The 15637-nt window shown below is 32.6% G+C and overlaps 1 protein-coding gene across 1 annotated transcript in view; it reads left to right on the top strand.

Annotated features, from left to right (window-relative positions):
- Positions 1 to 15637, top strand: part of LOC143058174 (uncharacterized) — a 155545-nt gene that overhangs the window by 32491 nt on the left and 107417 nt on the right. The window contains exons 3-5 of the mRNA XM_076231637.1: positions 2683 to 2859; positions 14125 to 14549; positions 15326 to 15494. Of these exons, the coding sequence (XP_076087752.1) occupies positions 2760 to 2859; positions 14125 to 14549; positions 15326 to 15494 (694 nt within the window). The 5' untranslated portion in view covers positions 2683 to 2759. The remainder of the gene's footprint in view (positions 1 to 2682; positions 2860 to 14124; positions 14550 to 15325; positions 15495 to 15637) is intronic.

Here is a 15637-nt window from a genome sequence, read left to right as displayed (position 1 = left end):
ATCTGTGATATGGTAGTGAAAAAGTGTATCAATGAACAGTAAATGAACTGAAGTGATGCGAGTTTATTAAATAACAAAGTTATTTATACGCCCATTTAATCAAAAATATAGTATTTATTCTTCCATTATGTTTGCCTTAAATTACTGCAACGTTTCGTTTACCGTTCAGTATATTAGAAACATATTTTCTCTCGAGTTTAAGTTTAATTCGTATTCAAACATTCAAATTTTATTTTTTTCCTAATTTTCTTTTCTGATACCTTTCTACATTATTTATTTGTGTCCAAAGTATCAGAAGTAAAAACAAATACATTTTTTTAATGTTAAAATGTTAATACAATAAGCCATCATAGAGTAAGCATTTGCTTTTTTTTATGTTAACAGGGAATATATATTGTCGCAATCCACTGAGCGTATGTTTCCGGCTAACACAAATTATTCATATTCTTGTTGAGCATGTGAAACTGCCAATACCAATTTTGGTATTCAAATAGGGTTATTGTCTCATAAAACGAAATAATAAATGAAGCAGTATTTTTATATTCAGTACGACACATAATTCCGTTGCTACATTCTTATCATCTTCATCTCAAGTAGGATTTAAGGCCATAACAAACTGCATCCACTACTGTCTATCCTTTGTCGTAAAGTGTGTTTTCCCCTAGCTGTAATCCATCTATTGTACTTCTGATGTTACTGTTCTTCGCCAAGCGTTGCATTGTCTTCTGACCTTCTCTTTCCTAGTGGTGCCCAATCCGATGCAAAATCTTATGTTTACAATGTGACTTTGTGTCATCCTCTATACATGGCATCCCCTATACTATTGTTCTTTTATTAAAAAAAAAACGATCTTTACCTTTCAAAACCGATAAGAATTCTCTTACAGTTGATATTTTTCTTAAATTCACGTTTGTAAATTTTGATCTCGTATCGGCATTGGAAGCAACACGAACTTGATATGTACCACCAACCACAGAATTGTAAGATATAACTTACCAGTTCATGACATTCATCCAGAATATTTTCGTTGACATTCATTTGCTATCCTGTATGTCTGCTCAGTTGCATTCTTTCTTTGATTTGACATGTTCTCAAATTTCTTGTATGTCTATTCATTTATTGGTTGATTGATTGATTGATTGATTGATTGATTGATTGATTGATTGATTGGTTGGTTGGTTGGTTGGTTGGTATGTTGGTTGGTTGGTTGAAATTCAAACACACATAAAACTGTTTAAATAGGGCCAAAACCACATAATTTGATGACCTTGACCTTTGACCTTGTAACCTTCGTCAAGGTCATTGCTCCACAAGGTCATTGCAAAAGACCCTATGGGTCAAGGACCTTTTGTTTAAGAGTTTTGCCTAAAAATGGCCTTTTAAAAACCATCGATGGGAGTTATGTCCCTTACATGATGGTAAAATCAATATAGTCATAATGTAAAAAAAAGTTGCCCCTTGAAGTACCAAGCATTTTTCACTGCTAAATTTTTTTGTATCTATAACCGTTCAAGAGTTATAGGGAAATCAAAGACATATGAAAATCTAAAGTATGACCTTGACCTTTGACCTTGACCTAATTTTCTAAGTTAGGAATCAGGGGACTCAAATAAAAACATTCCAGGGTTATACGGTTAACGGTTTATGAGTTAAAAAAACATACCGACAAATTTATTCCGAAAAGATAGATAACTCCTATAAAATTTCTTCGAATCGCTTCGATCCAAATACGCCAAAAATTACTGAGGATGTAACGAACAATTTTGTAAAATAAATTTGTCATAATCTTTAACGGTTGCGAAGGAGATGCCATAACAAGGAAAACAGTGTTTGGGGAGATAACTCCTACAAAGAAAAGTATTCGTTTACGCAGGGTAAATTTCAAAAGCGCATAAACTGTTTGATATCATATACAAAATATCTAAGCGACATATTGCGAAACAAATGTTTATCGCAAGAACAAAATTAGGTGGAAGAAAAAAAAAATAATCAGAAGAAAAACAATAGGTCTTTCCACAGAAAAGTGGAAAGACCTAACAAGAAAACTAATTTGTGTACAAACAATTAACGAAAAACAAATATGTTACATATAAACAAACAATTAATAACCACTGAATTACAGGCTCCTGACTTGCATGTTCATGATACACTGAATTAAGTGAATGTTCATACTGAAATTAATAAAAAAAGGGAATTTTGGAAATAAAGGAGGAGGGATAAAAAAAACACCATTTTACTGTCCCCAAGTACCTATGACTTTTGATACATTTCCTGAAATTCTCAAGTCTTTAAATCTTTCACAAAATTCTTCCTACAACACTTTACATACTTTCAATCACGCTATGAATGCCCGCGATTTCGCTGGTGTGTTTTAGTATAAATGAAAGCAAGTAATTAAACGCGTCTTACCCTGTGCAACACAAAAAAAAATCTTCAGGAAGAGCAATTCTATGGCTACTTGCAATTGCACAATTGTTAAATCGTACTGAATTCGGTATCAAATTTATAAAAGTTTCATATCTTGAATTTTGAAAACGGGTTTAAATTATTTACTTGCATTACGATTGATATAAAAACAACTGGTTCGTTCTTTTTTTTTTTCTTGTTCAAGATTTGAGAAAGAAGCATATCTTGTACACTCAAACAATTGATTATCAAAAAACAAATTTTTTTTTGTTGCAGTTATTGTACGAGAAAAAGCTCTATTCAAGATGACTGTTTAGAGAAAAATTATTGTAAGATCGTTTAAGAATAGCAAAATGACTGAACCAACTAAAGATGGACCACTAAAAAGAACGATACCAACGGATTTACAGGAGGAAGTAGAAAAAATGCAGATAAAAATACCAAGAATTGCAGGTATAATCATATAGAACAGATTTTGTAATATATATTTTGTATTCTAATTGTAAAAAGACTCATCACAAATACCAGGCCAATTATACGCATGTTCCGTTTATAGATGTCTGATCAGCGAGTCCCCAACACAAACAGTTGAAAGCCAACATAAAATACGAAGACGAGGAGAATTTAAAAGCAAACATTGCCAGATAAAGGCAACAGTAGTATACCGCTGTTCAAAACTCATAAATCAATGGACAAAAAAACAATATCGGGGTAACAAACTAAAACTGAGGGAAACGCATTAAATATAAGAGGAGAAAAACGACACAACATTCAAATGTAACACACACAGAAACGGACTTAGAATTAGACAAAATCCTATGAAAATAACAAATATAACATCAAAACCAAATACATGCATTTGTGATAGATAAGTACCGTGACACGTCTTATAGTAATGTGAATTCACACTCAAAAATAAGAGAAAACAAACGACACATCGGAAACACAACGTTAAAATGTTATACACACAGAAACGAACTATAATATAACAATGGCCATATTCCTGACTTGGTACAGGACATTTTTAAAGGGAAAAATGGTGGGTTGAACCTGGTTTTGTGGCATGCCAAACCTCGCCCTTTAATGGCAAACCTATGTCTGCAATACTGTTTCGTGAAAATCTAATGATTTCAGCCATTTCTAACTAATTGTTTTCGCAATTTGTTATCATTGTTGTGATGTTTCGTGACTGTTCGCGGTTGAAGGGGAAAGGGTGGGTGTGCTTTGCTCACAAAAGAGTCAACCCCGCTACATTCTTCTTTCTTAAATTATGAGCTTGTTATTTAGGGGTATTGTCTTATATATTTATTTTTTATTATTTCACTTATCATCTTTATATGTTTGTCATAAATGAGGCCTTTGGTGTCTATACGCCAATTACAGACAAGATGTATTTAAGAATTGAATGCTTCTTTTTGTAACTTCATTGGGGTGTAAAAGCGTTGACCGAAGTACATTTTGTATGAAGCGTGGAAGCGCTTCATTCTAAAACATGTCCGCACGGTCAACGGTTTTACACCCCTATGAAGTTACAGAAATAAGCATCCAATACTTATAATTATTTTTTTTTAGCTATGATCATGAAAACACGAATTTTATAATTGTTTTATTTAATTCAACTGTGCACTGTATTGTGGGACCACGTGTTATCGTGAATGAAAAGTCTTATTGAGTAATGCAATTTCTTAAGGAATAACACGTGATGTGCAGTTTGCAAATCAGAATAAAGTAGTATAATGAAACATACCTCTCATGTAATGATTATGATATAAATATGTTCCTTTGTCCTTTCATCCGTCAAAAATTCGTCCTATTTTTCAAATATTCTCATATAATTTTAACACAAAGTTAAAATTGACATAAGACAGTTTCGTTTTGATTTTGAAGATGTGGTGCGTCATCCTTATTGTTTATGTCAATACAATGTGTGATATTTCGCAGTATTTACTACAGTTTTTCTAGAATGATTTCCTCCAAACTTTCGGGGACGTGTTTTTAACAAACAATCGGCACTCACATTGGATATAACTGTTCTCCTTGTTTCTATATGTTTTTATGGCCTATATATTCTCTATTTATTTGTATTGCCACAAAACCAGGTTCCACCCACTACTTCTGTTTTATGAAAATGTTCTGTATCAAGTCAGGATTATGGCCATTGTTATATTATAGATCGTTTCTGTGTGTGTAACATTTTCAGTTATAGTTTGTAACCCGGATTTAGTTTTTTTCTCAATCGATTTATGAATTTCGAACCGCTGTATACTACTTTATCTATATATGCATATTTATATAACCATGCTTTGTTTATTGAATCCTTGTAAGTTTTGCATGTCTGTCTATTAGAGGTTATCTGACCAATGCCTCATTTAGATGGATCATTGATTATGTTTAAGTGATACCTTTACAATGTTGTAATATACTTACAGACTTACTTTGATAGTTAAAGCATTTCAGTATGTGCACTCTTGTTTGATGAAATATGACACTTGGAAATTTTGATATGTGTCTATGCGTATGTCCTCCATCTAAATTAGATTGAAAAGAGTGTTGTCAAGTCACCAAAGATGCTCTTTTCTCGTTTTGTAAAAAGTGGTGTAAACTTGAAAAATCTGATATAAAATCTTTTGATTCTTAATTAAATAAATGTATGAATGTGGTAAATAAGAGAATATCCCATTTTGAAAATAATTTAGAAGTAAATAATAGAGTACATTATACACCTATTTCCAGAATAAGAAATAAACTTCAAGAACTTTCAAAGCGGTTTGTGTTCGTACCGGCCGACAAAGCAGCCAACAATGTGGTGGTGGTATGCCATAAATACTACGCGGACGTTCTTGAGAATGAAAGTTTAAATTCATCTACCTTCAAGTCCATCCACTCCACAGAGTGTGATATAGTAAACAAACATATCACAACCACATCAAAGCGTTAGGCTTCTTCTGAACATTTGAAGGTCCCTACTATGTATTGGCTACCTAAACTACACAAAAAATCATTTGAATATCGTTTCATCTCGGCCTCTAGTAAGTGTTCTACAACTAACCTTTCAGTGCTCTTAACAAGTTCATTAACTACTATTAAAGAGCTCATCATACACTATTGTAATAAAATATATAAACATAGTCTGTGGTATAAACCATTTTTGGAGTGTAACCAATTATTTGAATGTTTTAGATAAATTACGTGCTTTTGATGGTCCTTTTGATTCTGTTGACAGTTTTGATTTTTCTACTCTCTACACTACACTTCCACACTATCTTATTAAACAAAAGTTTTCCTATTTAATTAAATGGTCGTTTGGTAAAGCTGAATGCACATATACTTTCTGCAACTCATTTAAAGCCTTCTTCTTTAATGAGGAAGGTAACTGTAAATATGCTAGATATACTTACTGGAGGTTTGATGAGATGATCGAAGTTGCTAATTTTCTCCTTGATGATATTTATGAACGTTCCGGTAACAAAGTTTATCGACAAGTTGTAGGTATCCCCATTGGCACTAATTGTGTCCCTTTAATAGCAGACTTGTTGTTGTACTGTTAAGAAGCACAGTTTATGACTAAACTCAGTAAAGACCCCTGGAAATTGCATGTAACTGATAAATTCAACAACACTTACCGTTATCTTAATGATATTTTTTCGTTAAATAATCAAGATTTTTTTTCAATATACTGCTGAAATTTACCCCAAGGAACTTACTTTAAATAAATCAAATTTATTCGGTAATAACTGTCCTTTCCTGGATTTAGATATTTCGGTTTTAAACGGGAAACTCCACACTAAAATTTACGACAAAAGGGACAATTTTTCGTTCCCTATTGTTAATTTTCCCTTTTTAGATGGTGATGTTCATTTGGCACAATCTTACGGTGTTTATTTTTCACAGCTCGTTCGTTATGCCCAGGTCTGTTGTGACGTTTTTGATTTTAAAGAACGCAACCTATAGTGCGGTGACTGAAGGCAGATTTTTTTTAATTTAATCTCCCCACAGAACACACACCTACATAATATATCATTGGAAAGAGGAAATCGTGTACTATAATAATATGCCTGTCGTCAGGACTTGATATGGTCACATTTTTTTTTTAAATTGAGGTCAAAGGTCATATGTAAAAATCTGTGAAAATTTGGGAGGGTTTCAATTTTGACATTTTATATATTTTTGAACTCTACCTAAATACAAATGATACTGTTTTGACTTAAGTAATGTCTGTTATTATACGTAAACCTTAATAATTGAGATTTTTTTATCAAAAAAAATCATAAAACGACGATTTATAAACAAAACTTCAAAAATCAAGTTTTCAACCTATAAAATGTTTAGAGCACCTTAACCTTATGACAAATTTCAATTTCAGGTAAACATCAAGTGTCATGCAGGACAATACTTTAAAATTATTCTTTAAACTATCATATTGGGTGAGGTATCAAACCAAAGCAATATAACACTACAGTCAAATATGACCTCAAATTGATGTGATATGATTGCAAATGAGACCAATTGAGACATTAATTAACCTACAATTATAGGTCCCGTACGGGCTTCAACAATGAGTAAAATTCATACTGCATAGTCTTCAATTCCCGAAATAAACATTGTTAAACAAACGGAAAATCTAACGGCCCGATTAAAAATACAAAATAAATAAGAAACAAACAAATATAGTATATAGAAACAATCGACAAACACTGCATTATCGTCTCGTGACTTGAAACTGACACATACAGAATTTGGCGGGGTTTAACTTTTTTAAGGGCGCGCCAACACTCCCCTTACCTGAGTCTACCAGTGCAACAAGCTTTATACCAAATCAACGTTATCTTCATCATCTTCATTTTCATCAACCGTCACAAGACATGTTTTAATAGTTTTACTCATTTCACTCATGGCCACAGGTCTGCACATGAAAGGTTCTGCTCAAAACAAACACGTTACTTTGAGTTTTTCTTTACAAGCATAGACAAGGTATTGTAGGAAGTCCGAAGACATTTGTTCGTAAAAAAATACAAGCTTCAAACTATCCCTATCAATTCATCCAAGATTTAACAGATATCTAAAAGGGGGTTTAGGAAGGTGTGATGACATCCATATGCGCGTCTGCAAAGATGCTGAGGAAACATTATACGAGAGGTTCACACTATCTTGAATTCGCTCAATTTCATGGTTGGAAACACATTAGATAGCGTCGCACTTTACTTTAAGAAGCATAGAATCTATTTGCATTCAATGTTTCAACAAGGTGTTTTGAACCAAACTCATGGTACATTTGTAAAGCCAATCCTAAATGAAAAAGAGTAAAACAAAATTGGCCACACAAACGATTGACTTAACAATTGCTAAGCATTTACGCAATTTCTCTAGTACTAATTCCTGGAAATAGTCTTGGCTGTATGCAGTTTCATCGAGTAACTATAAAAAGAATTGCAATAAAACCGAAGGCATTGCCCGAATTGAAGAAGGAAGAGACAATTCATCCGAAGTTGGGTATTCTTTTTTAGAGTTTCGATGTCTTTTCTAATAAAATTGAGAATGGAAATGGGGAATGTGCCAAAGAGACAACAACCCGACCATAGAAAAAAAACAACAGCAGAAGGTCACCAACAGGTCTTCAATGTAGCGAGAAATTCCCGCACCCGGAGTCGTCCTTCAACTGGCGCATAAACAAATATATACTAGTTCAGTGATAATGAACGCCATACTAATTTCCAAATTGTATACAAGAAACTAAAATTAAAATAGTACAAGACTAACAAAGGCCAGAGGCTCCTGACTTGGGACAGGCGCAAAAATGCGGCGGGGCTAAACATGTTTGTGAGATCTCAACCCTCCCCCCTAAACCTCTAGCCAATGTAGAAAAGTAAGCGCATAACAATACGCACATTAAAATTCAGTTCAAGAGAAGTCCGAGTTTGATGTCAGAAGATTTAACCAAAGAAAATAAACAAAATGACAATAATACATAAATAACCACCGGATTACTAGCAGTTAACTGACATGCCAGCTCCAGACTTCAATTAAACTGACTGAAAGATTATGATTTCATCATAGGAAAATCAGGCACAATCCTTCCCGTTAGGGGTTTAGTATCATACCACCATAACATATATGAGAAGAACATAACCCGTGTCATGCCAACACACTGGTTTTTTAATAAATGTGTTTAGTTCCGATGCAAAGACCCTATAAGTGAATCAATATTAACGCCAAAATATGCAATCTTTAATGACCTGACAACAGTCTCGTAACTATATCCCTTCTTAATAAGTCTATTCAAAGGTTTTGTTAGTTTTTGAGGTGAATACTGACACCTTTGTGCTTTATAAAGAATATTTCCATAAAAAATTGGATGTGAAATACCTGAACGTATAAGAAGTCTGCATGTTGAGCTATATTTACGAATGATGTCCTTATACCGATGATAAAATTTAGAAAATGTTTTGACTAGTTTGTGATATCGAAAACCCTGGTGTAATAATTTTTCAGTAATACATAAATTTTTCTCGTTAAAATCTAAAACATTGTTACATACACGAGCGAATCGTACAAGTTGAGATATATAAACACCGTAAGATGGTGAAAAGGGAACGTCACCATCTAAAAATGGATAATTAACGATAGGAAATGAAAAATCATCTCTTTTATAATAAATAAGTATACTTGAACGGAATGAAATATCTGTCTGTTATTTGTGTCTATTACCGTTGACATTGAGATTTTGAGGTCAGTTTTCAATTGCCTAGCAGCTGATATGGTATCTCAAATAGTTATTTTGCTACTATATATTATGTTATATTTGCCTTGAACTTGTTGAAGTTGTTTGACAACTGAATTTCTATAGAAATCAATAAGTTTAGACCGCATGTTACAAGTAGAATATCTTAAATTATAGTCAGTTGGAAGAAAAGATCTATATTTATCAAGTAACGGTGTCATGAGGAATGACCATTAAATCGTTGTCAATAGCCAAAATAAAATTAGTAAAAGCAGTATCGTAATGTGAGATATCTGCTTCCACGGGTTTGGATTTTTTTGGTCTTTTTTCGTTTTTAGCAAATGATTTGTAATGCAACCAAAACGACAGAGTCCTTGAAGTTTAAAAGATGGACGGAAAAACTATTTCAATTTTAACTTTATCTGACACGGATAAACATTCTTCATACGTTTATCTGATTCAAACTTGAGCAGTTTTTTATATTTCTAAAAAAATGTGTTACAACAAAATATACAAGCGCTCCAGAACGATTGCATTCTAGAACGCATACAAATACTCGAAACTGAGAGACAACAGTCAGATAATTGTATGTCGTCATTCAATATCAGATAAGAAGCTTCCTCGCTCTAAAAGGGGGTACACATATGTTAACTTGTGTAACTTTTGTAGCATGAACATGAAGAACGATGATAAACTGCCTGCTCGGAGTTCCGAAGTTCAAATTAACAGCTATCGCATGAAATCACTGGCACTTGTTTCTGTCAATATGGGGTTTACTATCCATACCCGTACGGAAAATCACAAGGTCGATTTTTCGTACGGGAAAAGATAGTAAACCCATATTGACAGAAACAAGTGCATGTTCATGAAACATCTTGATGTTCACCTCATCCAATCTTTCATTCGATGCAGATACAAAAATCGACTTCCCTATAGGGGTAAACTGACTCAAAATTCCAGTCGATTTTTTTTTTGCATATTAAGCACTGCAGAAAATTGAACGACTTTTGTCCTCTCTTTGGACTAAATGGAGCAAGATGCAACGGACTTATCACGGAATATTTACTGAAACTATCCGTCAATTATTTTGATGTAACAATAAGACTTTTCTGACAAAGTATATTTGGTGTTTTATAACAAAAAACATAGAATATAAACATATTCAAACAAAGTTTGTGTCATATATGTGCACTTTGATTGAAAATATGTGTATATAATAGCTAAAAAGGTAGTAATTTTGTGTATCAGTTGAGACCAAATTATTGACTAATACACAAAATGTGACGGAAGGCAAGTGATTAAGTTCCGTGTTGAAATTGAAGTTTTTTTTTTGTTCATTCTTTTTCCATTGTTTTCTTAAGGTTTTTTTCATATTTTGGTTCCGAAATTTTCATTGTTTATCAGTTTTATGAAATACTTTATGCTTAAAATATTATGGGATAATTGTTATTACTTCTATGGAGAAGAAACTAAAGTTTGTGTCTGAATTTGCAAATAAAATTACCTCAATTTTAAACAGTCCAAACTTCGCAAATGTTATAGATTAGAAGAAAATAAAATTTTGAATATTTTGACGTATACAAATGGCTTCAGGAAAAACTATTTCAATTAAATGTAAGCAAACATACACAATTTTTCATTTTGAAAAAGGGGGGTTGAAACTCTCCAATATACTACTACTCATTAAAACTTATTTTTAGAAAACTGTGACCGTACGAAATTCTGACGACAGGGCAAAAACTAAGGAAGACATATTTGTCTTTAAGTTAAGACCATTTTTAGCCGTGTGTTATTTGGGGAGATTAAACTCGCGATCTAGACGACTTTTTACACTTCTGTCACTGCACTACTATGTACTACTGGTAACTTATTAAACTAGGGATATCGTTACCATAAATTACTTAAAACCTTTACTAAATTTTTCCATAGATATAAAGATTTGGTTTTGAAGTTTGGTTGTACTTGCAGAAACTTTATTTCCAACGGGATAGTGCATCCTCATTTTTACGGAAATGTTGTTAACCGTACCCGGAAATTTAGAAATAATCCATGTAAACTTTTCGCTCCTTTAAATAAACTTATTATTAATAAATAATAAATAAACATTGAATATTGTTTTTATTGGTATAAATATTGATTTTGTTATCAGTAAATGAAAAGCAAACTAAATATTACTAGTATGTTATATACATATACACATTCTTGTATCTACAATCTGTCGATACCCGTAAATTGGCATTGCACAATATCATGTTTTTCTCTGTCTGTTTATGATCCTAAATCCATTGGATGTTGGATGTGTACGGATTGATAGTTTAGTCTTAAATTCATGATTTTTTTTAATTTATTATTTGTTAGTGGCTTTGAACTAGCTGTTAGATGACTGCGAGTACTCTCGGATCTGTCCCTAGTGTCTTTTTGTTGTCGGGATGTACAAGTACCCTGCCACGTCCACTTGTATTTTTGTCCATCTGATGAGTTAAGCCTTTTTCAACTGATTTGTATAGTTCGTTCTAATGTTGTACTGGTATACCACTGTCACAGGTTAGGGGGAAGGTTGGGATCCCGCTAACATGTTTAACCTCATCACATTATTTATGTATGTGCTTGTCCCAAGTCAGGAGCCTGTAAATCAGTATTTGTCGATTGTTTATGTGTTACATATTTGTTTTTCGTTCATTTTTTTTTATATAAAGAAGGCCATTAGTTTTGTCGTTTGAATTGTTTTACATTGTCTTATCGGGGCCTTTTATAGCTGACTATGCAGTATGGGATTTGCTCATTGTTGAAGGCCATACGGTGACCTATAGTTGTTAATGTCTATGTTAATTTGGACTCTGGTGGACAGTTGGATCATTGGCAATCATACCACATCTTCTTTTTTATATTGTATTTCATCTTGATTTTGTTATCCCAGTTAACCCAGTGTTTTAATATTGCTGATTACCGTATATATCGTTTGTTATTATCATAACATGTATAGTGACATATAAAAATTCACAAGCAATCGTATTTTTGTGTTTTCTTTGATTTGCAAGAAAAGAATGATATAAAAGTAAAAACAAATATTCCACATAAGAATAATATACATGTAAATAATGGATTGGTATTTAATGTTTAGTTGCAAGTATTACATGCAAATTATATCTGAAATATGCTAATGTGATATGAAAAATAAATCCCGCATGTACTAGACCGACTCGCTGAGTTTGATGTTTAATGTGTTAGATTACATAATACCAATCCACAAAAAGACAAGTCACTACTCGGACAGATCAAACTCGGACAAGAGAAGTTGTAAATACATTTGAAGCCTGCAACTACAAGACAACATAGACAGTGAAGATAGTTGTTTAAAAAGCATGAAATGAAGAATAGAATAAAATATTACAAACTTCTGATATTAATACATAACACAACATTATTGGTTTGCAAGTAGAGGTTTCCCTTGAAAATACAATATGAAAAAGAAAATATGATATGATTGTCAATGAGACAACTCTTCACAAGACACCGTCCGGTTTTCAACAATGAGCAAAGCCCATACCGCATTATATTTTCATCAGTCAAAGTATGGTTCTTTATATTTTATTTCTATACTAAACAAACAGTTTTCTGTTGATCATGTTGATCAGTACATTACATCAAATACAGAAACAGTGAAAAATCCAACAAATATATAACTAGAGGCTCTCAAGAGCCTGTGTCACTCACCTTGGTCTATGTGCATATTAAACAATGGACAACGATAAATTCATGACATAATTGTGTTTTGGTGATGGTGATGTGTTTGTAGATCTTACTTTACTGAACATTCTTGTTGCTTCAATTATCTCTATCAATAATGAACTTGGCCAAGTAATTACAGTGGAAAATATTTTCTAAAGATTTACAAAAATTTATGAAAAATGTTAAAAATTAACTATAAAGGGCAATAACTCCTTAACGGGTCAATTGACTATTTTGGTCATGTAAACTTATTTGTAGATCTTATTTTGCTGAACGTTATTGCTGTTTACAGTTTATCTCTATCTATAATAATATTCAAGATAATAACAAAAAACGGCAAAATTTCCTTACAATTACCAATTCAGGGCAGTAACCTAACAACGGGTTGTCCGAACCATGTGAAAATATCAGGGCAAATACATCTTGACCAGATAAACAATTTAATCCTGTCAGATTTTCTTTAAATGCTTCGGTTTTTGAGTCATAAGCCAAAAACTCCATTTTACCCCTATGTTCTATTTTTAGCCGTGGCAGCCATTTTGGTTGGATGGCCGGGTCACGCCACACAATTTTTAAACAAGATACCCAAAGATGATTGTGGCCAAGTTTTGATAAATTTGGCCCAGTAGTTTCAGAGGAGAAGATTTTTGTAAAAAATTACTAAGATTTACGAAAAATGGTTAAAAATTGACTTTAAAGGTCAATAACTCCTAAAGGGGTCAATTGACCATTTCGATCATGTTGACTGATTTGTAAATGTTACCTTGCTTAATATTATTGCTGTTTACAGTTTATCTCTATCTATAATAATATTCAAGATAATAATCAAAAACAGCAAAAATTCCCTAAAATAACCAAATCAGGGGCAGCAACCCAACAACGAGTTGTCTGATTGATCTGAAAATTTCAGGGCAGATAGATTTTGACCTAATAAACAATTAAACCCATGCCAGATTTGCTCTAAATGCTTTTGTTTTTGAGTTATAAGCCAAAAACTGCATTTTACCCATATGTTCTATTTTTAGCCATGGCAGCCATCTTGGTTTGCTGGCTGGGTCACGCCACACATTGTTTAAACTATATACCCCAATGATGATTGTGGCCAAGTATGGTTTAATTTGGCCCAGTAGTTTCAGAGGAGAAGATTTTTGTAAAAGTTAACGACGGACGCGAAGTGATGGGAAAAGCTCACAGGAAGACAAGTGGATTATATTAAATTGCATTTTGTCATTTTGATGAACTCCGTTTCTCTCACATGGCTTTTCTTTCAGGTTCTCCGGGAGATTTAGATGAGGAGAAGAAAAGATGGCTGATTGTTGGAATATGTCTACATTCAATTATTTCTCCTCTGCTGAGAAAATATGTTTATTGTATTGTTAGTTCCTTGTATAGATCTCTGGTCGATAGAAACAACATCGATAGGCAAGGATGGAATAGATATCTATGGAAGTTCCCAGATACAAATGAATATTATCTTAATTATAAATCAATCAACAACAACTACGACAATTGGAAAAATGATTACCATATGTATGATTACAAAGTAATGAGCCATGTGGATTTGTCAAAGTTATTTCTACAACCTAATATGACTCATTACTCTGCAATTGATGAATCATGTGACGTATCTGCTCTGTTAGGAATGATCACTAATATCAGTTTATTTCCACCAGCCGTTCAGACTGTTGCCAAAAAGGTATGAATCATTAAGTATTTATTTCGTTCAATGAATGAGCAATTGCATGTAGTTGTTAAAGTTTCAGGATTTAAGTGCAAGTTGTCTGGTATGGATTTTTCTATTCAATTGATTGATCAAACTTTCTATTCAGTCACCATGTTGTTAATCAAAAGTCTTCTTTATTGAAGCCAAACAATAACTTTACCAAAATCAATATTAAGGTTAGAATATATGTCTGAGATTCCTAACACACATGGTTTATGTTTCATTTATAACATATTGAAAGAACTTAAAATTGTTTGCTAACATTTTCTACTAAAAAGTAAAATTACAAAAATACTGACCTCCGAGGAATATTCAGAACAGAAAGTCCACAATCAAATGACAAAATCAAATGATAAAACACATTAAACGACAACAGTTGTCATATTCCTGACTTGGTACAGGCATTCTCTTAATGTAGAAAATGGTAGATTGGACCTGGTTTAATAGCGCGAAACCTCTAAACGGACATTATATTTGGTCAGCAGTTCGAGTAGTATAAATCGTGTTTATTTTTAATTTTTCTAAATAAAAACAATTTTGTTTTGTTCGTTTGCTTGATTTTACTGTGTGTACTTCCAATCTATAAACTTACAAGATTCTTCAGATTGAACATATTTTGAACCTTTAATCATTAGGTCAATACGTTTCCATTGAATTATGATTATACTTTTTTTCTTTACTTTATTTAATTTCTATAAAAGTAAAACAAAACTTGAATTTTATTATGTACTCTTGTGTTTATTTGTTAGATAAAATCAGAAATACGTAATAAATGGGCACATTGTGACTTCAAAGATTGGAATGCCGCAAAATATGAAGACTCCTTCAATTCGATGACACAACTTGTTAAAAACGTTGGAACGAGTAGCACAGAGGAGCACAAAATCTTGGGCGAACTTAATACATGGGCAACAAACGGTAACTATAGATAAATATGTATTGCATTATAATTTTCATATCGTAAAATTTAAACGTTCTGTATTAAGTAAGTGTCAACGAAATTCATCATAAGGGATCATAAATTCAAAAAATTATACAATGGAAATTGATACGTAAACGAC

This window comes from Mytilus galloprovincialis, chromosome 14 (assembly GCF_965363235.1).
Source record: "Mytilus galloprovincialis chromosome 14, xbMytGall1.hap1.1, whole genome shotgun sequence".
Taxonomy (NCBI): domain Eukaryota; kingdom Metazoa; phylum Mollusca; class Bivalvia; order Mytilida; family Mytilidae; genus Mytilus; species Mytilus galloprovincialis.
Note: the sequence above shows the minus strand (reverse complement) of the source record. Positions and strands in the feature narration are given on the sequence as shown.